The sequence below is a fragment of the Schistocerca serialis genome, chromosome 6 (genome assembly GCF_023864345.2).
Source record: "Schistocerca serialis cubense isolate TAMUIC-IGC-003099 chromosome 6, iqSchSeri2.2, whole genome shotgun sequence".
Classification (NCBI taxonomy): Eukaryota; Metazoa; Arthropoda; class Insecta; order Orthoptera; family Acrididae; genus Schistocerca; species Schistocerca serialis.
Genome location: NC_064643.1, coordinates 360,358,781 through 360,386,690, shown reverse-complemented (window position 1 = coordinate 360,386,690; position 27,910 = coordinate 360,358,781). Strand labels below are relative to the sequence as shown.

At 40.7% G+C, this 27,910-nt stretch overlaps 1 protein-coding gene and 1 pseudogene across 1 annotated transcript in view; one reads left to right on the top strand and one right to left on the bottom strand.

Annotated features, from left to right (window-relative positions):
- The window catches only part of LOC126484284 (lysosomal acid glucosylceramidase-like), a 269,423-nt gene extending 243,547 nt beyond the window's left edge, over nucleotides 1-25,876 (top strand). The window contains exons 9-11 of the mRNA XM_050107711.1: nucleotides 3,642-3,721; nucleotides 6,943-7,223; nucleotides 24,340-25,876. Of these exons, the coding sequence (XP_049963668.1) occupies nucleotides 3,642-3,721; nucleotides 6,943-7,223; nucleotides 24,340-24,439 (461 nt within the window). The 3' untranslated portion in view covers nucleotides 24,440-25,876. The remainder of the gene's footprint in view (nucleotides 1-3,641; nucleotides 3,722-6,942; nucleotides 7,224-24,339) is intronic.
- A 1,704-nt stretch (nucleotides 25,877-27,580) lies between these two features.
- Nucleotides 27,581-27,697, bottom strand: LOC126485695 (5S ribosomal RNA; annotated as a pseudogene).
- Between the last annotated feature and the right edge of the window lie 213 nt (nucleotides 27,698-27,910).

Here is a 27,910-nt window from a genome sequence, read left to right as displayed (position 1 = left end):
ATTCACAAACATACGTGGAACCGAACATTGATATTATTGTGGCCGCCAGTTTGTGCAAATGAGGAAATCTATCCTGAGGGAAGTGTCTGTAAAATTCCAAAATGTTTTTCTTGTTCTGAAATTTGTCTCTGTATTCTCTGTCACACTGAAGGTCAATAATTTCTAGTTGCAGCTCAGGACGAATCTCTTCAATATTCGCTGAATATAGAGAGGAGAACAGATCAGAATCACTGTCTAGTGCTGTCAGATCTTGAAAGCGTTGATCAAATTCTTCCTTAACGGCAACTAAACTATGTGAATAACGTTCACAGTCTTTGTGAACATCTTGCATGGATGATAATTTAGGAAAATGTGCTAGATTTCCTGTTTCCAGCTTACTCACCCAAAGTGTCAATTTCATTTTAAAAGCTCGTATTCAATCTATGAAATGAGTAATTAGCAGATCTTTACCTTGTAGTGAAATGTTCAAAGCATTCAGATGGCTAGTTAAATCTGCTAAGAACGCGAGATCACATTTCCATGAAGGCTCTTTCAATTCAGGAACACACATGTTATTTATTTCCATGAACATATTTATCTCATCTAATAGGCAAAAATTCGATTTAATGATTCGCCACGACTAAGCCAGCGGACCTCGCCGTAATAAGGCAGGCTACCATACTGGCTTTCTACATCCTCAAGAAAGCTTTTAAATTGTCTGTGTTGTAGCCCATGCTTCCTTATATAATTGGTTGTACGAACAACAACACTCATCACATTTTTTAGAGTGATACTCTTTGCACGTAAGTTTTCCTGGTGGATCACACAGTGAATGCCCCTTGATTTCATTCGGCACGGTCAGTTTTTGCATTTTCTCCTTCAACAGCGCAACGAAACCTAATTTTTTCCCTATCATCACTGGTGCACCGTCTGTAGACACTGAAACTAAAGAATTCCATGACAATCCTATATTTTCAACACTTTCTTCAACACTACTTAAAATATCACCTCCGGTTGTAGTGTTCTTCATGGCTACTACATCGAGGAGCTCCTTCCTCACCTGAAGATCTCTATTAACACCTCTAATAAATATGGAAAGCTGCGCTGTTCCAGTGATATCAACACTTTTGTCCAGAGCTAGAGAATACGCCATAAAATCTTTATAGATATTTGCAAGCTGGCTCTGGACATCGTCTGCCATGTCCTGTATGTGACACATAATGGTCATGTCAGATAATGGCACAATTCGAAACTGTTCAACTTGAGATGGACACAAATGTTCTGCTGCAACTACCAAACATCTTTTATTAAATCGCCATCAGTGAAGGGGCGCAGGAATTTTGCTAAAAACAAAGCAATTTTGTAGCTCACTCTGAGAGCTGCCTCAGTTGATTTTTCTTCATCATTCAGATCTTCTTCGGATAGCTTCCTTTTAAGTTTAATAACTTCCTGTGCAAGATCTGGTCCATCTTCTGTAGTCTTTCGCATGGTACGACAATTTAATGTCGCTGCAAATTAAATTTCCTAAAAGAATTCAGCGTTTTGTGACATACTAAACATTTTGCAACACCATCTTTTTCTGTAAACAGATACAATTCCTCCCAATGGGGGTTGAACTGCGAAAGCATGGTTGGTGTTACACAACGACGACTTGACATGATTCTTAACCAGCGAAGTGACTGTTAGAGCTGATCGTAGTACTTTTAACATTACACAGTCGGTGCAAATTCAATAGGCACGCTGCGGTCCTATTCATATGTGCACACGCATTTCCCCTCCATCCCTACTCCGTGACCTTGCACCTGCTCGCGAGCACGTGCCAGAGCATACGCGAGTACTCGCGCTCAAAACCGGCCAGTTGTTAAGCCCTGTCTTAAACGATGAAAGATGACCATCATGTTTAATATTTTTTAAATTATCAATTAAATTTCAGACAGCATATTGTGGGAGAAATAGTCTATTAATACATGCAGGTAATACACGAGGTAGATGAGTGCTGCATATCTACAAGACTCTATGACAAGTTTAGTGTCTCCACTTGCTGTGTGTCATGGTTTGGAGGTGTGTTGCAGTCTTTGCAGTAGTGATGTCGTAGAAGTGAAGACAAAAGATATTATCCATTCTGTGACATTTTGGTTTGTCAATATGTATTCATGCTGTGCATTCTAATAAGGCCAAACATCTGTAATTCAAGCAATTGTATTATACATTTATGACAGAAGATATCTCTCAATATATAAGGGGAATTTAATAGATTTATAATTGAAAGAAGAAATTTTCTTGATCAAAAATGTAGGTTTGACAAAGATTCCAGTTTTCTTTCAGCCTCAAGCACTGAAGATACTGCAGAGAACGTTAAGTCCATTAAGAAGCACTTTATTCAGATCTGATCAGTAGGTGTGAATCATAATCACTTCATGGCATAGGTGTGCATATGAACTCTGTTACCTACAGTTTATTGTACAACTGCAGAAAAGTGGGTTATGTGCACAAGACACACCAAAAATTTACATGAACATTTCTTTGGGAAAGAAAGTATATGAGACAGTTTCATTGAAAACATCATTAATTCAAGTGTTCCCTTGGATTCTGAGTTTTCTGATACATTTTGTTCTGTAGAGAAGGGCAGTTAACCAACATTTGGTATCATTAACTGTCATGTTTTTCATTCATTCTCTTCTCCAATGTTATAAACACTGTTCCCTCTCTCTGCTCTGTTTCCTGTCACGTTCTCACTTCCTCTCTCCATTAGTACAAGACAAAAAAGCTACTGAGAATACAGTACCTGTGCAGGCAAGTTTGATGATGATAGTTGCGAGGAGCAAAGTACCTATATTTTCTGCTTTGTACTGTGGTTAAAACTAATATGCAAGGCTAATGAGTGCTTAAATGTTTACATAATCGAAATTGTAATATCTTTATGATTTAAGATATGGAAAGCAATAGTGTATTTTGTTACAATATTCTTAATAATTCACACATGATTGCATCAATATGGAAAGGCTCAGAAGTGAAGCTATGGCTGCTTTTTCACTGTGGTATTTTCAAACATTATTCTTGATGTATGGTTCCATAGCCACAAAAATTTCTTAAAATTAGTCGTCATTAGCTTGTGACCACAGAATCTTTATTGAAGTGCGTTATCTGCCAGTTTCAGTAATCATGTTGTTTTCACGGACAAATTGAATTGTAGCGCATTGATATGTTAGACAGCATTGTTTGACAGTGCAGTTTTTGGGGTCAGCTTTTGTTACAAAGGCTTTCAACTTCTGGTGACTGAGGTGTACAGTGAGAAGATGAGTGGGAGAAGCATGCAGAAAAGGTGATGGGTTATGTTCTATACTTGCAGCAAAAAATCCTTACCTCATTTTCACACAATTTTAAATGCTTAAGAAATAGTGAGTTTTTAAAGAAGATAAATGTGGCTTTGCTATGCACATGTTTTGAACATATTTTTCAGTAGAGACTGGGAAGTTAGTTGATGCATATTTTGTGTTTTGTTATTTAAGATTATTCAATTATTGTTTAGTTATTTTGTTCTGTTTGAATTGCAGAGTTTCTAACCATCTTTTTACTATTCTTTATAATGAAGTTCCCCTTTTATTGCATTGTTATCAACATAATACACTCACCTCTTTTTATCCTTTATTGTTTCTTTGCAGTTAATCTTATGCCAAACGTCAGCAAAGTGAAACTTGGTGACTGGTCAAATGGAGAAGCATACTTGACAAACATGATACAGGTATCTTTAATGTATTCACAGTCCATTAATAAATACCACCAGACACAAAAATTTTGTTCTGAAAGCAACACTGTTACTTAGTTAATTTCAAATAAATGTGACATGATGAAAGTGAAGGACACAGTGATCCATTTGTGTAAAATTAAGAGATTCACTATCTTTTTTTAAAAGTTTGAGCACATTTTGGTCTATATGATTGTTATTAGATGTGCCTTGAAAATGCATATTTAGATATATCTGATGATGATCAGAAAGACTGAAGCCATTATTAGTGATCAGAGATGGTTTTAAAAAGGCAAAACATGTCAGAGATGGGTTTAAATTCTTCTAACACTTTATTTCCAACTGAGTCAAGTTGCATTATTTTTTAACAATGTCTTCAACAGATCTCATAGAAGGAATTTTGAGAAAAAGAGGAAAAATATACATAAATTATTACTAATTTTTATTCTTCCTCTTTTTTCTTGAGTTGGTCACTTAGTACCACATAAAAGTAACAATTGTTGGTCTTTCTTTCAGTCTGCTATTGTTTCACGTACAACAAGAGTGTGTTTCCTTTGATCCATCCATGTCTGTTGTTTGGTTATTCTTCTTCCTTGTCATATGCTGAATATTTCTGTATCTCTGGAGAGCTTTGTGTGATGTCTCATTCTGTTGCCTAATTGTATAATTTGTCAGTGCTGAGAGGAACATCAATGTAGGTCTAAAAATTAGTTTTTGACTTTTGAGTTGCTTTGTGTATTTATGGTTATTCCACATTCACAGAGATGTAAAGATAGGATTTTTTCCAGCAGTTTCTGAACTGATTTTGGTAACCCATTTTGAAAGTTACTGTCATTAGCAGGTTGCTTTCAGATTTAGAAGAAGTATCAGTTATGTCTCTTGTTGAAAGATACAACTGTAATGTTACACTTGCTGATGTAGGTCGCTTAGTAGTGTTTCTTTCAGATTCACTGGGGGAGTTAATACTTATGTGAACTTCAAATAATTTGCAGTTGACTTATGAGTGTTAACGATTTATTTCCACATATTACATTACATTAATTCTTGCATGTATAGGTACATCAGATTTCCTAATAAATGAAGCATGGAATACTAAACTAAGTTGAAAATCAAAGAATAACACAACAAATAGAATTTTACACATCTTGGAATACTTTTGCATATAGCCACTATGCTTGTCATTGTGGTGTGATGCTCTACATGACTCCTGCCTCCCTCCCCCCTACCCATTGTCAACAGTATCTGAAGTTAAATTGGACATGATGTCCATACATGTTGTCACTGTCTTAGGGAAACCAAATATTTTACTATTGAATTTGGTGGTACCAATTTTTCATCAGAGAACTGCACTCAGTGACACTTTCTTCATTACAGCACCCATTTCTTGTTTTATCTTGTCAGCATCCTGTTGGACGTGTATAATTTCAGGTACTGCATCATTATCTTTGACAGTCGTGGGGCTGGTCATCTTTGTTGCATATCGTTGTATATCGTAGATGGCAGGTTTCATTCTTTTAATGGTACAGTGGTAGGCACACCCCTGAAGTCCATCTTAAAAGTATTGTTGCTTCTGCCAATCACTTTATATGGCCCTTTGTATGATAGCTGCAATGGCTTGTGCACCGTGTCATTCCATACAAATACATGGTTGCAGTTGGAGAGGTCTTTGAATATGCACAGGTGTCATCCAATTTGCTCTCTAGGTGTCACTGGCTAGAGTTGTCAGATGTGTAATCTTAATTTCCCGACAAACTCTGACACATCAACCTCATCATCCATCACATTATGCATGAGCTCCCTGGTAGGTGTACACTAATTCAGCAACTGTTGCCTCCAAGTCACTCTTAAGTGATGTATGGAGACCAAGGAGCTCAATGGGTAATGTCTCCATCCAATTTTGTGTAGCATGACACCAAAGGGCTGACATGAGTTGGCGATGCAGGTGTTCCATTATTCCGTTTGCTGCCAGATGATAAGTACTAGTACAAATGCACCTAGTGCCCTACAAACTGGCCAATGCTTTGAGTAGGTGAGCCTCACATTGGCTTCCTTGATCTGTTGTAATGTATATCAGTCCACCAAACCAGGTGAGTCATTCACGGAAAAGCAGTTTTGCTACCATCTCAGTTGTAATGTCTTTCATAGGGAAAGCTTCAGGCCATCTCGAAAATCGATCCTCGACCATGAGGCAATAGCTGTAGCCTTCTGATACTGGAAGGGGCCCCACAATGTGTTGGTGTTATTCTCTGATTTTCATCTTGGTTTAGTTTTTCATGCTTCATGCATTGGGGAATATGACATAACTACACATGGGAGTATTAATGTCATGTAATATGTGGAGATAAATCATCAACCTCCAGAAGTTAATCACCTGTTTTTGTGACTCCAATGTGATCTCATTTTCCTGGCATTCCATGCAGTTTCTGACAAATGTCCTACAATCTGCATCCATTCCTGATCAGAAAAACCTCTCTGAGTAATTTCACCATATCCCGGACCCTGGGATGAGCCAGGTTATGCAGTGATGTAACTGCTTGTGATCAAAACTGATGAGGTATGTATGGTCATCCTTTTGTGCCAGACATATCACAGTACAGTACGGCATTTGTTTCTGGTACAGGTATGCATTGTAACTTTAATCCTGCAGGGTTATCCAGTAACACGCATAGCTCATCATCATGCTGATGGGATTGAGCTAGGACCTTGTAATCAATTGCAGTGGTTATAGCTGCAACACATGCATCTGCTGGCACATTTGATTTTCCTTGCACATAGAGTACATGAGTCATAATCTTCTTCTCCCTTTCTGGTGTTTTAGTGGGTGACGACTCTCTTGTTTCAAGAAGCTTGAATTTTCATCACCTTTTCAGAATTTATCCATGTTTGCATCTGCTGGTGGTAAGTTGTGTAGACATAATTTGCATTTAAGGTACGATATTGTTGACTGTTGTTCACGTTACAGTACAAAAACTTTTCCTCCATTACGGGAACATTTTTCATACTTAGTAACTACAGCATTAAAATTAACACACTAAAAACTTCTGACTTCATGTACAATAACATATTGTAGCAATGATTCTATGAATGTGTGGAGTGTGTTGCAACTAATACAAAAACATGTCATGTGCCAGAAAATCCATTCAATCAACAATAAAATGATAATAACTGTGCAATGTACCATATAATTCCCTGTGCATTCACTTAAATCATCTTTCCAGGATTTCACACACTGGGTTGCTGGATGGTATGACTGGAATCTTGCATTAAACCAGGAAGGTGGCCCTAACTGGGTAGAAAACTATGTTGATTCTTCAATTATTGTGAATGCCAAAAATGATGAATTTTATAAGCAGCCTTTGTTTTATGCTCTTGGCCACTTTTCTAAGTTTATTCATGAAGATTCAGTAAGGATTGATATTGTGCCAAACAATAAAAATGGAATTAGAACTGTGGCATTCACAACTCCATATAATGCAACAGCTCTTGTCATCTCCAATAAGTAAGTTAATTTTTTAATCTTTCTATTTCGGTAGTGCAAGCATTGATGATAATATATATAATAATGTTTTGTTATTTTATCCATGATGGTTTGCAAAAGCCATTTTCAGAAATATACTGCAGAAAAGACAACAACTAGACATATTTTTTGTATGAATTATTTATTTCACCAAATCTAGTTTCAGGCCCTTGTTCACATTTGAAGTGGCAATAAGGATTTTTTGCACAAATTTCACATTTTTGTCTCATAATATAACAGAATATTAATGATTTTGCAGCTTACAAGAACTTTTATGTTTTAGTTACTGCTACTTCTGTAAAGTATTACCTTACACATAACAGAACAGAGGTCAGTTTCAGATATAGAGGTCACACTGAAGAGCAAAATGGGAGGCACATGTGTTTATGTCATTGGACAATCAGCTTAGGCCTTAAACTGGGATATGGTGAAATAAATTAAAATAAAAGTTTGTGATTAGTTGTTTTTTCCCTCTAGTAATATTTTTTAGGTTTGTGTTGACTGTTTATTCAGTTTTGTGCACAATGTTTCAAATACAGAAATATTGTAATTTTCTGCCCAAACTTCAAACAGACTGTTAACAAATGGATCATCAACTTGACAAGAAACCTGAAATATGCCATAACTCAATTATGTCAAGACCACATTATCAATCACACAACAATACTTACCTAATTATTATCGTGAAATAACTTTTGAGTGAGTTAAGACGTTTTGAAACCAACAAAAGTATGTAGGATGGCATACGAAAATGTGTTTTCCTTTGCTGTTATATAATAAACATTCATTTTACAATCTTTCACTATTATTGTATGAGAAAATAAAGTTATCTGTGTACCTAGAGTCAAACAGCTGAGACGTATCACAATAAATCATTGAGTAAATGACAAACTTCATTATAAAGAGAAATAAATTTACATTTTTAAAGTTTTAACAAGATACTTCTTGATATACAGTGGGTGATAGGGGATGTGGAGGCTACAGAGAAAGTATTCATTCTTCTCTTTTCGAGAAAGACACATGAAAGAAGAAATAGTGTAAATACTGTAAGTTTTGTGATGTATAATTGCCTCCTCTTTGGTTTCTTGTATGAACAGAAAAATACGCATGAGAAAACTATGACACAAAATACGTATCTCTTATTTACCCCAAGAGATGAAATTCTAAGTACTGCTGATGGACACACATAAGAATAAAAAATAAACGTTCTAGCTCTTGGAACTGTTCATTCTTTCTTCAGGAGGAAATAGGAGTAAGTTGGGGATTATGTAAAAGAAAGGCAGATCACTCAGACCGTAAGTTGAGAGTCGTCATACAAGAGGAGACAAAGTTGAAGAGAGAGTTGTCATACAAGAGGAGACAAAGTTGAAGAGGGAGACTATTAGGTCAAATGTAGTGGATTGGTAAAAATCTGCTGGCTTCAGTTCAGTGATTCTAGAAAAACTGAGTGAGAGATACGAATGAAATAAGAGTAAGAGAAGTGATAATTGAAATGACTAGTGCAAGATTAGCATAATTATGAAGTAGGCCAATAATGGAAAAGGAGACAGGAACTAATCAGAGACAGAAAGAAATAGGATGGGCAGAGGAGTGGGAGTTACAAGAACAAGAAGAATACAAAGTAACAGATATACATATTGAGTAAATAAATAATTTTAAAAATTTACCAAAAGAAGGGGAAAAAGATATTTGTCTACCCACATCCTCAAAACAGGTAGGTCCCTCCCAGCCTGGGATCTGAGTATCCCAATATTCCTTTCTACCCTTCACCAACCTATTCCTCTTTCATTCCTAAGGAAGGAACTAACAGTTCTAAAAGCTAAGATAGTTATATGTCTATTACCAGTAGTTCAGTTTCATCTCAAGAAAAGAGTACACACTAGCAATTATGTCATTCTATGAAAACTTAAGTTTAGTTTCTTACAGCAGTTGTAATATTACCGTATTTGTGCTCAAGATGTACATATCTTAATAGTTTTTGCAAAATTATTAATACTATTTAAGACTTCTGATAAATTTATTGTATATTATGAGCTTGACTAGTGGTTGTGAAAGAACTAACCACTATTTGTGCTGCAATAACTTAGACCATACTGAATAACCCTTAAAACATTTTTTTTTTCAAATAAAGTGTCCTTATAAATTGTTCAATACATAAATTTCATCATACAAAATATTAATACATAAATCGCTATTTAATGAAATGTTGTTACTTCATATTACCAATTTATTAACTAATAACTAATTAACATAAGTTTTATAATTAAATAATGGAAAATCAAGAATGACAAAGTGAGAAGGACAGAATAATACTCACCACGTAGAAGAGCCACTGGGTGGCAGAAATGCTCATTCAAAGAAGACTATTAGATATTTTTAGTTATCATGTTAAGTCCTCCACCAGAAGTAGACAAGACAAAACATACAACTTTCACACATGAATACCTCATGCACACATGCGTGTGCACTTACACGCATGCACACACACTCACACACACACACACACACACACACACACACACACACACACACACACAGCCACTGTCATCTCTGTGTCTGAGGTGAGCAGCAATCTTTGCTGGCATGGTTGGGGGAGGTACAAGAGATGCATGGGGGTGGGGGTGGAGGGATATCAGAGTATGGGTGGGGGAGGTGCTAGCTGCAGGAGTGGATGGGGCGGGACAGGGTGCAGGTGCAGCATTGGGAGGCTGTGCTGCGAAGAGGGGTATGGAGGAGGGGCAGGGGAGAGGGGAGAAGTAGAGAAGGGAAAGGAGTATGCTGTGGTGGAAGGGGATAGGCATGTAGAGTACAGGGACTAGTGAAAGTTAATGGGGGTTATGGGAATGAAGGATATGTTGCAGAGAAAGTATATCTGGTAATACAGAAAAGCTGGTGTTGGTGGGAAGAGTCCAGATGGCACAGGCAGTGAAGCAGTCATTTAAGTCAAGCATGTCATGTTGGACAGCATGCTCAGCAACTAAGTGGTCCATATGTCTCTTGACCACAGTTCCGCAGTGGCTATTCCTGCAGACAGTCAGTCTGTTAGTTGTCTTGTTCTCATACATTGCAGCACAGTAATTACAGCTAATTTCATAGATCACATGGTTGCTGTCATGGGTTTAATTTGGGGAGGGGCAGGGTAGGCAACGGACTGCCACTGGTGAGGGGGGGGGGGGGGGATAGTGGGGAGGATATTTCTCATTTCAGGGCATGGCAAAAGATAATCAAAACCCTAATGGAGAACATGCTTCAGTTGCTCCAGTCCTTAGTGGTTCTGAACCATGAGGAGGGTGCTCATTGTTAGCTGTACATTGGGTATTTTGGGGATAGTAGGTGACTGGGGATAAAACGTAGCAGAACACATTGAACAACTAGAGATAGGATGTTCATATTCACAGGATGTGTACATTAGTATATTCTGCAGAAATGATTAGCATTTCAGTTACCTTGGTTGAGCATGTGTCCTGTTGCCTAGTAGGCACAGCGTCCACCATGGGTCATGATAATTTGTTCCACGCATGACGGCATTGACGCATGGACCCATTGTTTTACCACATCCCATACATTTTTGATTGCTGTTGAGTCTGGTGATCTGGTGGGCCAGGACAAAAGGCTGACATCCTGTGACACCAAGAAGGCACGTGCTTGTGCAGCAACATGTCATTGTGCATTGTCTTGGTGAAAAATGATGTCAGGGGTGTTGTGCAGGGTATGGCTATGGGTTGCAGGATGTCAATTACGTAGGTCACACAGGTCACAGTGTCCTAGACACACACCAACTGTGATTTGTGGTTCTACCCAACAGCATCCCACACCATAAGGCCTTGAGTTGGCGCTCTATGTCTTGTGTGAATGCAGTCACTATGAAATCACTCCCTCTGTCTGCAGCAATCCAACATGCAACCAAAGAAGCAGAACCTGGATTCATTCAAGAGCACTATCTGGTGCCAGTCCTGCCCAGTAATGTTGTTTCATATACTATTGCCATCTAGCATGTTTCTGCACATCCATCAAAGTTAAGCAGAGAAGTGGATGATGTGCACATAACCCACACCATAATAAACAATGAGTAACTGTCACTCCTGATAGTGTACAATGTGTTACCCTGTTACACTGTAGTGTCAGAGCTGAGGAGGAAGCAGATCTGTCCTGCAATGTCATTTGGATGAGGTGTCGATCTCTTCTGATTGGGGAGGGGGAGGGGGATCTAACTGGTGTGACCTGACCCATCTTGTTGTGTTCTACAGCCTTCTGTGAATCATTCTGCACATACCCATTGCACTGCCAAAACAGTTCATCCCACACGAGCAGTAATTTCTCAGAGGGATGCATCACATTCTCTCATTCCAATAATTTGCCTTCTTTCAAACTTACTGATTTGAGAGTACAGTTTGTGCATACATGTTCAAGGTATCTTGTAAATCTGCTCAAGTCACGCTGATTTATTGCCTTCAGTTTATAACGATGAGGAGAGCCGCAGGCACATTTTACTGGTGGGTGGTGTTGTGCTGCGATATCAATGTTGACCTTGAACCCGTGGGCTGACATGATTCAAATGCTAATCATTTCTGCCGAACATGCTGATGTACATTTTCTTGTGAATATGAACATCCTGTCTCTAGTGCTTCAAGGTGTTCTGTTTTTTTTTTCTGAACATGAGTGTATTTCATAGATCACATCTATGCTCTTCACTACAGATGCGACAACCATAGGTGATTGCACTCAATGGGACTTCTTGGTATGGAAAGGCTGACAGCTGTCAAAATTGGGGTGTTACTGGAGGTAAGTTTGTCGTGGATGGAGGCATTGATGCAGCCATCCACGAGGTTGTCATCAAGGAAGGTGGCTTGTTGGACTGAGGAGGACCAGGTGAAGCAAAGGCAGACAAGGTATTGGGGTTCTTGAGTAATGTGGTTAGGGTGTCCCCACCCTTGATCTAGGTCATGAATGTGTGATCAGTGAATCTGAACCAATCTTGGGATCCTGGAAGGATTCCACTAGCAGGCCCCTGAACTGGTTGCTGTATCACAGATTTGTTTGTGATGATCCCTTCAAAGGAGAAGTAATTGTTGATGAGGAGGCATTTGGACATTGTGACTAGGATGGAGGTTATAGGTTTGGAGTCAGTCAGGCACTGGGAAATGCGATGCTCAATTGTGGCAAGGCTATGGGCATTGTGGATGTGAGTGTAGCTGGAGATGGCATCAACACTGATAAACAGAGTGCTGGGTCGTAAAGGAACAAGAATTGTGGACTGTAGGTAGGGCAAATGGTTAGTGCTTCTATAAAGGAGGATAGGTTATGGGTAATAGGCAGAGAGTGATGGTCCACAAGGGCAGAGATCCTCTCTGTGGGGTCACAGTAACTGGCCACAATGGCATGTCATGGGTGGTTAAATTTATGTGCCTCAGGAAGCATTTAGAAGGTAGGAAAGTGGGGAATGATAGAGATCAATTGAGGGGGCAGGTTCTGGAATAGACCTGAGATGAAAATCCTGCCGAGTCTCTCTGACAGGTGATCTCAGTGGTCCATAACCACATTGGTGGAGCTTTAGTCGGGAGGTAGGGTTATAATGTCAGCATTAGTTTTTAGGTGGTGGGCTGTGATCCTTTCTGTGGATTTGAGGTTGGTTTCCATGTTGAGAGATTTGGGGAATGATGGTGAGGCAAGGTTCAAGGTTAAGACATTCTGAAAACTTAACCAGGAATGATTTGGGGGCAGTGGAACAGGATCACAGTGACTGATATGGTTAGTGGGAAAAAATGTGCATGGACTGGGAAAAATAGTGTTTCCACTGTAGGAACCAGGAGAGTAGGTCTTCAACGATCACAGCATGAGTAAATTTCGGAGTGGGGCAAAAGTATTGAATTCTCAGTCTTCGAATTCACGAGACATGTCCCCAGTGACTCTTTTCTGTTCCACAAAATTAATGAAAACATTTAATGGCCTTTATTTACAAGCACAGATCATGTTAGAAATGCATCACTGAGAGAGGTAAAAGCTAGCCTGGCACTCAAGTTCTATAAGTGCTTTAGGGATTTGAAAAAGTTCTGACATACATGTATGATATCTCATGGGAACTATTTTGAGGAGGGTAACATTCATGTAGATGAAGAAATAAGATTGTTTAAAAAAAATACCCATTAGTTTTGAGCATATCTCATACATAAAAAATGTAGTTAAGTCCCAGGCCCTTCAGGTAATTGTGTTGTGACAGTGCCATGACATTTAACAGTGCTGCCACGACAGTATGCACAAACGGCGATAGAGGCACTCCGCAACTCGGCTGAGCGCGGGACGCCACCTAGCTATGAACGGCGCCGGCCGCATGTCACGGCACGGCAGTCGAATGAGAGATACTGAGTTGTTATCATGTAACCAGCTATTGTTTCTAAGTGAGTGTGTTTGAATATCCACGCAATTATTGGTGATTAAAGGTTATAACACTTTTTGGGACGAGGATGGGATATTTTCACTGCGTTGTGGATTTGTGTGTTCGTGACGGGACAGACATGTAACAGCTTATGCAAGCGCTCATTGAACAACAAACACAACTGACGGCTGCTAATCAGGCGTTGTCGACGTCGCTTACTCATCGTCTGTCTTCCTGTTCTCCACCTCCGTTCCCTCCTTACGATGAGGCCGCTGAAGACTGGGAGGATTATGAGAAGCGTTTGCCGCAACACTTCTTGGCTTTTGGCGTTGTCGACGCTCCTACGTGTAAGTCGTTATTTCTATCTTGGATTTCCCCATGGATCTATCAGCTGCTATCTCAGTTAGCCCCTCTGCGGGAACCTGCCTCCCTGTCCTTCCAAGAAATGTGTGACTTATTGTCTAACTATTACTGCAAAAACACCAACGCCATTGCCGCCTGCGTGGCGTTCTACCGGTGTCGTAAACAGCCCCATCAATGTTACCGGGCTTGGGCGGCGGAACTACACGGTCTGAGTAGGAAATGTCAGTTTGTCATGGACACTCATCATGAGTCTTATGCTGATTCAATGGTTAGGGATGCTATTCTACGGCTTGCTCCTGATAAAGAAGTTTGGCAACGTGCCCTACAACTGCCAAACCCATCGTTGTCGGAAGTTCTAAGCATCGCTCAATCCTTTGAAGTGTCTCATGCTGCTGGCGCGCAAATAGACGCATGGTGTGATGTAGACGCTGTACACTCAACTTTCGACATGGACAATTTGCCTGTTTCACAGGAAAATGAAGATGTGGCGGCAGTTCACTCGCGTAAACAACGTCGCGTTGGGCCGCAACGCTCGCAGCGAAAACAGCAACCACAGAAGCAGGTTCGTTCCGCACTTCCTTCTTGTCCACGTTGTTTTGTACAGCATGACAGGGCCGGATGTCCAAAACATTGGGCCACGTGTAATTCATGTAGAAAAAAAGGCCACATTGCTTCTGTGTGTCAGTCCCCCAAAGTTCCTGTCGATGAGGACGAGGCATCGACCATGGATGTTAACTGTGTGCTTTCTCAAACAAATAAGTTGTTTGTTACTGTTCGTGTTCTGGATAAAGACATTCACATGCAAGTGGACACTGGCTCTGCAGTAACTCTCATTAATTCTCGCACGTATTTGGAGTTGGGCTCCCCTTCCTTGTCTCCAGTTACACGAAATCTGAGAACTTATAATAAACAGAAAATTCCTATCATTGGCCAGTTTGATGCTTCCACTGCCTACAAGTCTGTTGTTAGACCCCTCACGTTTTATGTGGTGGATCATGCGGGCACTGAAAACCTGTTCGGTTATGATGCTTTCCAGTTGTTCGGGTTCTCCATTGATGATGATGTGCACCTCATATCTGAGAATATTCCGTATCAACAGCTGGATGGATTGTGTTCTGAATTTTCGTCTGTGTTCTCTGCTGGTCTGGGTCGTGCCAAGGATTTTGAAGCCCACATTACTCTTAAACCTACAGCTCACCCTAAGTTTTTCCGGGCACGCCCTATTCCGGTGGTGTTGCGTGCGCCTGTCAAGGCTGAGATAGACAGGTTAACAGCTTCAGGGATTCTCCTTCCTGTTACCTCCAGTGAATGGGCATCACCAATCATGGTGGTTTCTAAAACAAACGGGAGTCTGTGATTGTGTGGTGATTTTAAAGCCACTGTCAACGCTCAGAGCCTCATTGACACTTATCCTCTTCCCTGTCCTGAGGAGTTATTTACCTAGATCGCTGGGACCCAGTTCTTTTCCAAACTTGACTTATCGGAGGCGTACCATCCGTTGCCGTTGGATGCTTCTTCCAAGGAATTTCTCGTCATCAACACTCCTTGTGGGTTGTATCAGTACCAGCGGTTACCATTTGGCGTTGCTAGCATGCCGGCCATTTTTCAGCAGTTTTTGGAACAGCTCACGGCATCCGTTCCCGGCTGCATAAACTATCTGGATGACATTGTTGTCACGGGGGCCTCCACTGAGGAGCACCTTTGCAATTTGCGTTCACTGTTTCGGGTTTTGCATTCGGCTGGGTTGAAGTGCAATCTGGACAAGTCACAGTTCTTCCAATCCTCCATTGTGTATCTTGGTTTCCACTTGTCCCGTGAGGGTATACGTCCTCTACGTCAGCATGTTGCGGCCATTACCGCTCTACCCCGGCCGTCTACGGTCGAAGAACTTCAGGCGTTTCTAGGCAAGATTGCTTATTATCACAAATTCATTCCATCTGCGGCGGTGGTAGCTCATCCTCTGCATCAGCTGTTATGCAAAAACGTCCCTTTCTGTTAGTCCGACGAGTGTGAGCAGGCTCTTGTCCACCTGAAGGCTCATTTGCAGTCGGCGCCTTGTCTTGCCACATTCCGTCCGGGTCAGCACTTGGTTCTGGCGACTGACGCGTCACAGTATGGCCTAGGAGCTGTTCTCGCCTATCGGTATGAAGATGGGTCAGAACGACCCATCCCCTATGCTTCCAAGACCCTCAATGATGCGCAACGGCGTTACTCTCAAATCGAAAAGGAGGCGCTCGCTATCATTTATGCTCTAAAAAGGTTCAGCGTTTTTTTGTATGGTTCTAAGTTTCACCTCATCACCAACCACAAGCCACTGGTCTCTCTGTTCAGCCCATCAGCGTCGCTTCCGGATAAGGCAGCTCACCGCCTGCAATGTTGGGCCTTATACTTGTCTCGTTTTCACTATGAGATTCACTATCGCCCCACGGCCCAGCACGCCAATGCTGACGCATTGTCGCGATTGCCAATGGGCCCCAACCCAGTTTTCGATCGTGATGAACTACTCTGTTTCCACATTGATGAGGAAGAACATCGTGCGGTCGAGGGTTTTTCACTTACGGGTTCACACGTCACGTCGGCTACTGCACGGGACCCGGTCCTACGTCAGGTGATCAATTTTGTTCATCGGGGTTGGCTGGACAGGACCAAGGGCTGGGCATCGGATCCCCTTCGCAACTACCATGCCTTGTGCCTTCGTCTGTCTGTTCGTGATGGTGTTGTTCTTCTGGCCACGGATGGTGCATCTCCACGGGTCATGGTGCCAGCCTCTCTTCGCAAAGATGTTCTCAAACTGTTGCATGAAGGCCATTGGGGGATTTCTCGGACTAAGTCCCTGGCCCGCAGGCACGTTTATTGGCCCGGTATTGATTCGGACATCACCCACATGGTTGCTGCATGTGGTCAGTGTGCTCAACAACTGGCTGCACCTCGTACAATGCCCTCTCCATGGCCTGACCCGGCGCAGCCATGGGAACAGGTGCACGCTGACTTTGCCGACCCCTTCCTCGGTACTTATTGGCTACTGTTGATTGACGCCTTCTCGAAGTTTCCGTTTGTTGTTTGATGTCCATCGCCCACCACTGCGGCGACGACGCTGGCTTTGTCCAAAATCTTTGCGCTGGAAGGCCTTCCATCCACGATCATGACGGACAATGGCCCTCAGTTCTCTTCGCAGGCCTTCCGTGATTTTTGTACTGGACAAGGGATTCATCATGTTACAGCACCGCCCTTCCATGCGCAGTCGAATGGGGAGGTCGAGCGCCTTGTCTGCACTTTCAAAAGCCAGATGGAAAAATTCCTTAGTGATTTTTCCACAGATGACGCTCTGCTGCAATTTCTGAGTTCTTATTGCTTCACGGCTCTGGGTGATTGCAGCCCTGCTGAACTTTTGCATGGCCGCCAACTGCGCACTCTACTGCACCTGCTTCACCATGTCAGGCCTTGTGCTGTGTCCCCTTGTGCGGGAAAATACTCGGTGGGCACAAGGGTATGGATCTCGCCCTAAATGGATTCCAGGGGTGGTCAAGGCTCTTCGCGGCCGCCAGCTTTGTGAAATACGTACGGATGACGGCATGGTTGTTCGCCATTACGACCAGATGCGCCCACGAGTGGTGGCCACGCCGGTGCCACCGCCCCTTCCTTCACCTCCACCAGCCCGAGAAGCCAGTCCTGTTGCTGCTGCCAATCTACCGTACGTGTTGATGCAGCCGACGTCACTACCGCTTCCGAGTATGCCGGAACCGGCCCCAGTCGCAACACCGCCTTCTCCGGGACCCATCTCGCTGGAGCACACCCCCAGGTCCATGACACCTATGGATGCTGCTCCAGAGTTTTCACCCGTCATCTCATCCAGGAGGCACGTTCCATGCACGAGCTTCCGTCCTGGACATTTTCGCCCATACTCTCGTGTCTCTCCGCAAGATCTTCTCGGGGCCTCACAAGAGGCCATGGATGTCTCCACACTGTCCATGTCTCCAAGGAAGTGAGTGTTTTTTTTTTCAAGGGGGGAAAAGTGTTGTGACAGTGCCACGACATTTAACAGTGCCGCCACGACAGTATGCGCAAATGGCGATAGAGGCACCCCGCTACTCGGCTGAGCACGGGAGCACCACCTAGCTACGAACGGCGCTGGCCGCATGTCACGGCATGGCATTTGAATGAGAGATACTGAGTTGTTATCATGTAACCAGCTATTGTTTCTAAGTGAGTGTGTTTGAATATCCACGCAATTATTGGTGATTAAAGGTTATAACAAATTGATATTGATTTGAATAGTGCTTTGAATTTCATGTCAAATTAGGGTGTGAGGGAATATGTCAAAGTAGTATTTGAGGGAATAAATAAGATACTAGTACTAAGAATTTGTAGGTCCCCAGCATGAAATATCTTACATTCTATATACACTGCTGGAAAAAAATTAATACACCTGGAAAGATGATATTGATTTTGATCCAGTGACAGTGCATGTAACTTGGAGATAGTAGATGTACTGACAGAGGTTTCAATGTTGTCCACCAACAGTTAGTATAGTGTACCAGTACTAAGAATTTGTAGCCCCCAGCATGACATATCCTACATTGTATATACACTGCTGGAAAAAAAGAAATAACACACCTGGAAAGAAGATGTTAATTTTGATCCAATGACAGTGCATGTAACTTGGGTAGTAGATGTACTGACACAGGTTTCAATGTCGTCCACCAACAGTTGGTATAATGGTATAGCTGTCAGAGAACCTCTGTGTCTACCCTTTAATAGGGATTGCTCACAGCCAGAAGACCCATTGTGGCGCAGAAGTGTGAAACAAGCAAGCAAACATGCCATGGAGGTGAACTTGTGCTTTCTACGGCCGGCTGAGTGAGTTTGAAAGGAGTCAGATTGTTGCCTTCTGAGTGGTGGGATGGTTCTTTCAGAGAACTGTCACACAAGTTGTACAAAGATTCTGGTATCAGTGGACACCTGAACATTCTTATGCCCACAGATGAGATTCTAGACATGCCTGCCAGGATCGTCGGATTGTAAGAGCAGCATTGGCAGATCATACAGCTAGCACAGCACAGATAAGAGGACTTCTGAGTCCAGATGTGTTATAAGCAGTGGGACTACTGTTACACTCATATCTAGACTGTCTTCCACAGCTTTGATGTGCTTGGTTTGACAGGTGTCATCAGAGGATAACTTCAAAAATTGAATAGCATGATGTGGTCTTCAGCACTGAAAGCAGATTGTGGTTGTATGCCAGTGATGGTCATTTGCATATATGATATAGACATGGTGAGCACTGTCTCATAGAGTGCATTTGTCCAAGAAACAGTGGCTCATCTGGGGCGTGATAAGCTACAGCTTTCATTCACCTCTGATGTTTCTCGAGGAGATGCTAACCAGCTCACAGTATGTGCAGAATGGTGTTAGACCTTTTCTTTTGGCATTCTTGCAATACTAAGGTGATGTATTATTCCAACAGTACAATGCTTGCCCAGACACTGCCTGTGAAACTCAACATGCTCTGCAAAATTTGCAGCGACTTCTCAGGTTAGCACAATCTGTGGACTTATCTCCAAATAAGCATGTGTGGCATATGATGGAACAAGAAGGGACTCAAGCAATTCATCAACCAACAATCCATGCAAAACTACATGAACAGGTAGAGGGGGCATGGCATACTGTATCCCAGGACAGTGTTTGCCTTCTGTATGATTGACTGGATGCCAGAGTCAGTTCCTGTATTGCTGCCTGTGGAGGCTGCACCACAAAGTAATATGAGTATTTCAGCATGGGTCGATACCTGGTACTTCAGAACTGCTTATGCTATTGATCTGTAAATGCAATCATTTCATGTACACTATAGACACTGTTGCAACAATAAATTTTGAGTGAACTGAAAACCTCTGAAAGGGTGTAACAATTTTTTTTTCTGGCACTGTAGCAGATAAAGGTAAAGACAGAGCTAATAGAGGTAGACAGTCTTAACTAGAGGATAATATTTTGTTGAGACATTAATATTGATTTTATATCATATAGTACTGACTGAGGACACCCAGAGCTTTTTTATGTGAAGCTAAGGATTATTTGTCATGGTAAGGTGACCAACCAGGACTACAGGATATAGTGCAATGGCCATTGACAATTTATTTTCACACTCAACAACCTTAATTTATTTAGATGTAAGATAGTCAATGGTTTATCCAACTGTAATGGCCAGTGGTTAGCCATAGAAAAGGTCAGCAGATGAAGCTCCAATGTCTTCTTTCAATGTCACTTGCAGGCTAAATAGTATCAGCAGGAGTGCTTCAGTCCAGTGTTGCAGCAAGTTAGGGATACTTTCAGTGTCCTATGGAGCTGATCTATCATGCTATTAGATGCCAGATGATTGCCGGTAGTCCTGTGTACGTGAGTGTCACACAGTCAGGTGATGTGTATGAATAGTACACAGTCAAAATCGCGAGTGCAGGCTGTTGTCACATGGCTGGGACAGGCAAAGCTGCCATCCTGGTCTTGGCAGTCAACTGTCGGTATTGTATATGGCATAAAGTGAAGCAATCCACCACTGTCAGCAAGTAACATTTGTCATGGACAACGAAAGCAGGCCCACAATGTCCACATTAAAAATGGAATGTTACATTAGGAAAGGTGCTGGTGGGTGCATGACTGTGCCTCCCAGCTTTGGCACACTGTTAGGCAGTGTAAGTGTGTGCCTACTGATGGCAGTCTTTCCAAAGGCCTGGCCACACAAAATGCATGGCCATGAGCAACACAAGAAGCCCTAGTTGTACAAAATGAATGGCCATGAAGAACACAGTGGTGTTGATGCCAGAGTTTGTGAAGTCGTCTAGCATCTTGTAGTGGCCAAGGAAATCTGCACTCAGTGTTGACACATTGACAACAGCTACAGTGAATATCCACATGAATGTGTAGCACAGCCTGAGGTACAGTTCTCAGTGGTGTGTGCTGTACATGATTGTGGTGGGATTTTTAGCTGTCATAAGTGACGGCACCTCAGCAGTCCTGTGATACCTCAGCATAATTTGTGAGAATGTTGACAAGTCAGAACTTTTGTAGATTAGAAATTTCATGCTGCAACCCCTTCCATTATGAAGAGATGCTTAGATATCACACTACAGCAGGGTGCATCTAAGCCCCATTGCAGCTAAAGTTTGTGCTCGCACATGGTGGCTGACACTTCACCACGTAATTGCTGAAGCAGGTGTGCTACCAGCTGCTGTTCCATCATTGCCAGACTACTGCTAGAAGGGGTAGTTCTGCATTGCCATTTGCATGAGTCAGATCGCCAGCAGCTGGAGATGCTGCTACTACAGTGCCTGCTACTGTCTTGCTGTGAGTGCACCAACTGGTTGACCTGCATTGTTAGTGGTGCCATCTGGGCAGCCAGACTATGGAGCATATGGTGCAGGTTGGTGCCCACAGGGGCACTGGAAGCATGTGTCACCACAGTGTGAACGCAGAAGTCAGGGCTATGGCATCGTAGGCTGCCACAGCTGCAGTATAAGGAGATGTTGCCTGCATGTCATGTACCAAGTTGGTCAGGTCCACAACAGCATCCAGCTGCATTTCTATCTGCGTGGAAATGATGGCTTGCACTTCAGCTGGGAGGCTGTGCACCCAGGTAGTACACTGCAATGAGTCTAAAACTATATCAGACAGTGCTGTTCTCTGCAGCTGGTGAGGGAACTAAAATGGCCTTCTGTCACTACAATCCTCTTGCTGTAGCAACTTATGAAGCCGTTGCTCTTGCAGTGATGAAAGTTGTCAGATTAATTCCTCCTTCAACCATTTGTATAAACACTGTGTTAGTGGGGCACTGATTATGTACTGCATTTCATCTATGTAATTTTTCTCAAGCTGACTAACAACATTTTATACTTTGGCGAGGTCATTAATGACATTGTTACTCAAGAAAACTGATTTCACATGTCTGAACCACATGAATGGGTCACAGGGTCAAAAGTACAATGGTTTAACCAATACCTCTCCTGTGCTTGTCACCATTCCAGTAACAGTAGGAGATGTTGGTGTGGTGGCACTTTGCTTGTACAAAGTTTTCTTTAGCTGGCACTTGGTGAGCAGAGTCCATGTGTGCATGACATGCCTGTAGCTCACTTTCCAGCCTCTGTTTGCATGCATCAGCTCTTCTAATATCTCTTGCAATTCCTCTGTGGTTGCCATCTTGTGTCAGAACCAAGGTCTCACACAAAAGGTGGGGGGGATGGACACCAAAAACAACTCATATGTTCTAAGTTTGAAATAGTGTCCATGTGTGGTTGTGGATAATTACCAATTACTTGTTTGCAAAATAAAGTTCAGCATATTTGATGTCAGCAGCCATAGGGAACACAAAAGAAAAATAGAAAACTTTGTGAGTGAAGCACACACTTGAAAATGTTCATACAAAAATTTGATGAATTGTCCACTAGCAAGGCAAGGATGTAAGTGTTAATCCACTTTCTGTTCCATATAACTCATACAAATAGAAGTTTGTCATCACATGTTAGTCTACAGCTACAACCTATAGCTCAGCCATGCTGTAACTTAGATCCCATCAAGAAAGAGAATCTTCAGAGGTTTGGAACAAGTCAAGATATCTATTCACAAAAGACAAGCAAACCACTGAAACATAATCTCCACACCATATTAACCATAAGCTTTTACTATATTGCTTAAGACTATTCATGCTTATATCTATTAAATTTTAGACCATAAATTAGAAAGAAAGCTGCTACTTGGAAAAAGTTGCTGCTGACTCAGTTATGTTAAACAGTTGAGTTGTTGTTTGTGTCCTAGTGCTAGCTTAATATTTTCTTGATTCCACTGGCATGTTTCAAAGAAAATAGTTATTTACAGCTTTACTTAGTTTACAATACATTACTACTTATGCAAATTCACAGTGAATGCTGCTACTTGGTATTTAAAGAAACAGGACTTTTCCATCCCAGAACTAATACTCAGATAATTTATAGAAAGAGTAGCTAATGAGATAGCTTTTTATTTCCTTCTGAAATGGTTGAGATTGTCAGTTTCATGTTTTACTTTAGATGACAGTTTGTCAAACTCCTTTGTGTTAGAGTACTTAATTCCACTCTGAACTCTGCACAACGACACAATATTTACATGAAAATAATTTTTATGCCTTTATTTGGGTCACCAGAAATTTACTTTTATTGTCAGTAACAAAAACTATGAATAAATAAATCCACTGGTAACTGAGTGTAAGGATTCCAGGAGCCTTAAAAGGAACTCTACAACCAGAGTGGTTATGTATTTTACACAATATGCTTTCTGCTCATTTCTGATGAATAAATAAATGCTTTATATATTTTATGTCCACTGTCCCAGAAAATACATCCATTAGGCAATACATGATAAGCCAACATTGTTGTCTTTAAGTCACACAAAGAGAGATACTCCTAAGAACAAAGTGCACTGGATGGAGCTTCTTTGTCAATATACCTGTGTGTTGATTCTATTTCAACTTACATTCCAGCTGTACTCCTAGGGATTTTATATGGGTGCTTCATTTATGGTATGACTGTTAATGACAACTTGCCTGCCGGGCTGGCCGAGCGGTTCTAGGCGCTACAGTCTGGAACCGCGCGACCGCTACGGTCGCAGGTTCGAATCCTGCCTCGGGCATGGATGTATGTGATGTCCTTAGGTTAGTTAGGTTTAAGTAGTTCTAAGTTCTAAGGGACTGGTGACCTCAGAAGTTAAGTCCCATAGTGCTCAGAGCTATTTGAACCATTTAATGACAACTTCTAGTGCTGATAAGTCATTCTACGTGTATGAATTTGCATAACACAAGTCTTTCTGAAGTCAAGACTTAAACTGTTTGCTATGATCCAATTGCATCCTGTTCAGCTATTATATGAGCTTTGTCTGATAGAGCCGGGTTTTGAGCCTTGATTAGTATGCTTGTGTCATTAGCAAATACTGCAGTCTTTGAACTATTCTTTAAAGACATTGAACATAATCTATATGCATTAAAAGTAACAGCGGACCCATAGCCAAACTGTGTGGGATCCCACATGTTTTGCTCCTGTCTTTTGAGTTAAGTTTCATGCCTGTTACATAATCTGTCAATAACAAGCCTTGCTTTCAGTTACTGGTAAACAACTATTACCTATAAATATTACCAGTACACATCCTAACTTAAGGCAAAATTTACACATATTTGAAAGGTATTAAAGACTTAATTCTGATAATTACCAATGTTGTAATGTTATAATGATCATCTATTTCATCAGTTTTTATCAAACTTTGCACTTGATAAAGTACACTACTGGTAAGATTATAATAATGTTTTCTTTTTCTTTCATTGATCTGACTGCTGATATTTCTGTGTTGTAGGAGAGATCATAATACAAAGGTAACAATTGCAGACCCGGATCGTGGCTACATTACTATTTCAGTTCCCAAGAGATCTTTCAACACTCTAATGTACTGGTAATGTACATGTGTGGCACTTTTAATAGTGCCTGGAATTTGTGAGAATGATGACTAAAATTGTTGAAGGATATGGAAGCTTAAGATCTGTATAAAAATGTTAAATATATTTTTTCCTTACACAATAAAGAACACAAGTAATGATTAAAAAACCTATTTTGTTACAAGAAGTACAAACACATTAACAAAATAGTGATGTTTTTACTTTTTTACCCTGAGATAGCTAATTAGTAAGTAAGTTTCCAAATGAACAGTACAGTATTCTTTGTCAGTGTTTGTAGTAGTATTCCTGGTGAACTGTACAATTTGTAAAGCTTTAGTTTCAAATCAACCGTCATCTATTATTGTGCTAATACAGTAGCCTCCTTTGAAATCTAAGTTAGTGGACTGCATGTAGTCTATGAAATCAGATAAAGTCACTGCATGTAGACATACACATGTAACATCAAACATTTACACGTAATAAAGATTATTTACACAATATATAAGTTTACATGTTATCCATTATTATGTATGGTTTCATGCTGCATGTTAACAAAGAAGTGTTAGTTGTGCCTTTGATTTGATGCACATGCAATGTTGTTGATATTCTTTTGTGAGTTTTGTTATTCATACAGCAAAATAACTGATGATGGTAAAAGTAAAGAGGATTTTGTATAAAAAGAAAAGTGTTTCAAGAAAGAAGAAGTTTGCTAACACAGAGTGTAAACTAAGAGTTAGAAAGTATTTTCTGAAAGCATGTGTCTGAAGTGTGACCTTCTATGGAAGTGAAACACAGACAATGAACAGCAGAGTTAAGAGAAAAACAGAAGCTTTTGAAATTTGGGGTTACAAAAGAATGCTGAAGATTAGATGAGTACGTTTTGTAGCTAATGAAGAGTTACTGCATAAAATTAAGATGAAAAGAAAATTATTGCACAGAGTAACTAAAATAAGGATATCCTGAAACAACAAGAAATAGTTAAGTTGGAAATGGTGGAATTCGCAGAGAAAGACCAATGCCTGAGAATAGTTAACAGGTTTAAATTAATGTACAAGGCAGTCGTTATGCAGAAATGAAGATACTTGCAAGGGTCAGACTGGAAGGGGAGCTGCTTCAAAACCATGTTCCGAATGAAGATAAAATAACAACAAGAATTTTTTTTTCACATGCTACCTGCACCTTAGAATGGATATAAAGCACTCTTTGAATTACAGGCCCTTTAACTGCTCAAAGCGTGGAAAATTTATTTCTTATGCATATGTTGGTATATGATAATGGACTGAGGTAGACAGCATGGATTACTTGGTATTATTATTATTGTAATATTGGGTAACATATTCTGAATAATATGTGATATAATTATTCTATAACAAAGTAGAATGAAAAACAGTCTACTGGCTACCTTCAGCAGTAATAAGCATGTAAACTCATGTATTCACTCAAGTATGAATTTCCAAACCCTTGCAACACATTGTGACATCAATAAAAAATTTGGCTGACTGATATATCTGTTTTAATTTATATTGTAACCTGAGCAGCAATATTATAGGGTAGGACACCATGATACATTGCTGATGCTTTGTATGAAATCCCACTAATGAGTTACAATCAATGTAATATATATGCAGATTCTTTGTGATGCTCCTGGTTATAGCCCATGATTGACTGATCCTAAATGTCCTGCAGGCAATAACATCAAGTGGAGATCATAGAGCAGAATCAATATGCTACGGTTGGCCTGCTGCTAGTGAAAAGTTTGTCATTGCAAAGTCCACTCAGCCACCAAGAAAAACAGCAGGCCCATAGAGAGCATTGATGACTTTCACCCTGTCCATATTCGTATTATAATTAGTCTCAAAATCAAGAACAGTTTTGTAGATGATAGGATGCCAGTGATATATATGGTGCACATGACACCAAAGCATCTTGCTGACTGACTGATGTCTTTGCAGATTCCCAACTTACATAGTAAAAGAAATTATCATGTGCCCTACATAAGTTGCACCTGCTGGGCTAGGAATACGAGATGGAAATCACAATTAATAAAATGAAGGTAGTAACATTTAAAGGAGTCAGATAAAAAATTGATGTCAATAACAGAAAAAACTGAATAAGTTATCAGTTTTAACTTTTAAAGAAACTAAGTTAAGTTACCAGCATAATAGAGATATAGACAACAAACTTCCCCAGTTTTATTATACATGTGGCACTATTAACAGAACCTTACACAACATAGTTAAAAAGGAAACAATGGTACGGTACTGAATCTTGAATTTTCACAAAGAGGAATAAGAGGAAAATACAGCCAGCTGAAATGAGATATATAAGAGCAGTGAAAAGTTGCACATGCCAAGGCTAGATTAGGAGTGTGAAAGTTGAAGGGATAAATGTGCTCTTATGTGTACATTATAAGTGGCCAATGAATCACAGTCAGTGAATTATGAAACACACATTAACACTTATGAAAACACTTGATTTAATGACAACAGTTCACATTCAAAGACTCATCAATACATTATTAGTTCTAGTACAAACTGCATTCACCACATGTCTACCAGTGCATGGAAAACAGTTTGCTGAGAAATTATGTATATTCAAATTGAAAACAGACATTAGATGGTGCTCAAAAGACATCCAGCTATTGGTATTTCAGAAGCACTCAAATACTTATTACAGCTCTAATGTCAAAAAATACTTCCAAAATTCCATACTCAGCTCACATACCCAAGCGGCACTTTGATGCCTATACAACATTACCAGATCTGCGTCCACCAGCAAAAGACCCAGAAAACGCCTCTGCGTGCTCCGAGCTCTGCAAGTCATGTGACTACTACTTTTGACAAAACTCCATCTTGGCCAACAAGATTTGGTTGCAATCAGTCATTTACATTTAACTTAAAATCATATTCATTAAAATTATTTATCACAAAATTTAAAATATCCTTTCATTCATAAAAAAAGCACTCTGACTTCAGGGCAGAAGTGTCCCACCGGCACTATCTGGCCACCGTGTCATCCCCAGCAGAGGATGTGGAGTGGAAGGGCACGTAGTCAGTACACTGCTCTCCTGGTCATTATGATGGTTTTCTTTGACCTGAGCCGCTACTGTTCAGTAGAGTAGCTCCTCAATTGGCATCATGAAGCTGAGTGCACCCCGAAAAATGGCAACAGCACATGGTAGCCGGATGGTCACCCGTCCAAGTGCCAGCCATGCCCAGCAGTGCTTAACTTCAGTGATCTGACGGAAACCGGTGTATCCACTGCAGTAAGGCCGATGCCTTTCATTTGAAATTGTCATTAAATTCATTTTTTTTAAATGTGAATTCTAACAAACCTGTACCAATGCATTAATAGGACTTCATGTGGTGTACAACTCGGCATTAAAATGAGAGATACATAAGCAATTATACATCAAATCTATAAGTGATGTCTACATTGTAAACATGTATATAAATTTCAGTAATTGGTCTCTCTGTGCATCAATAAGTCAAT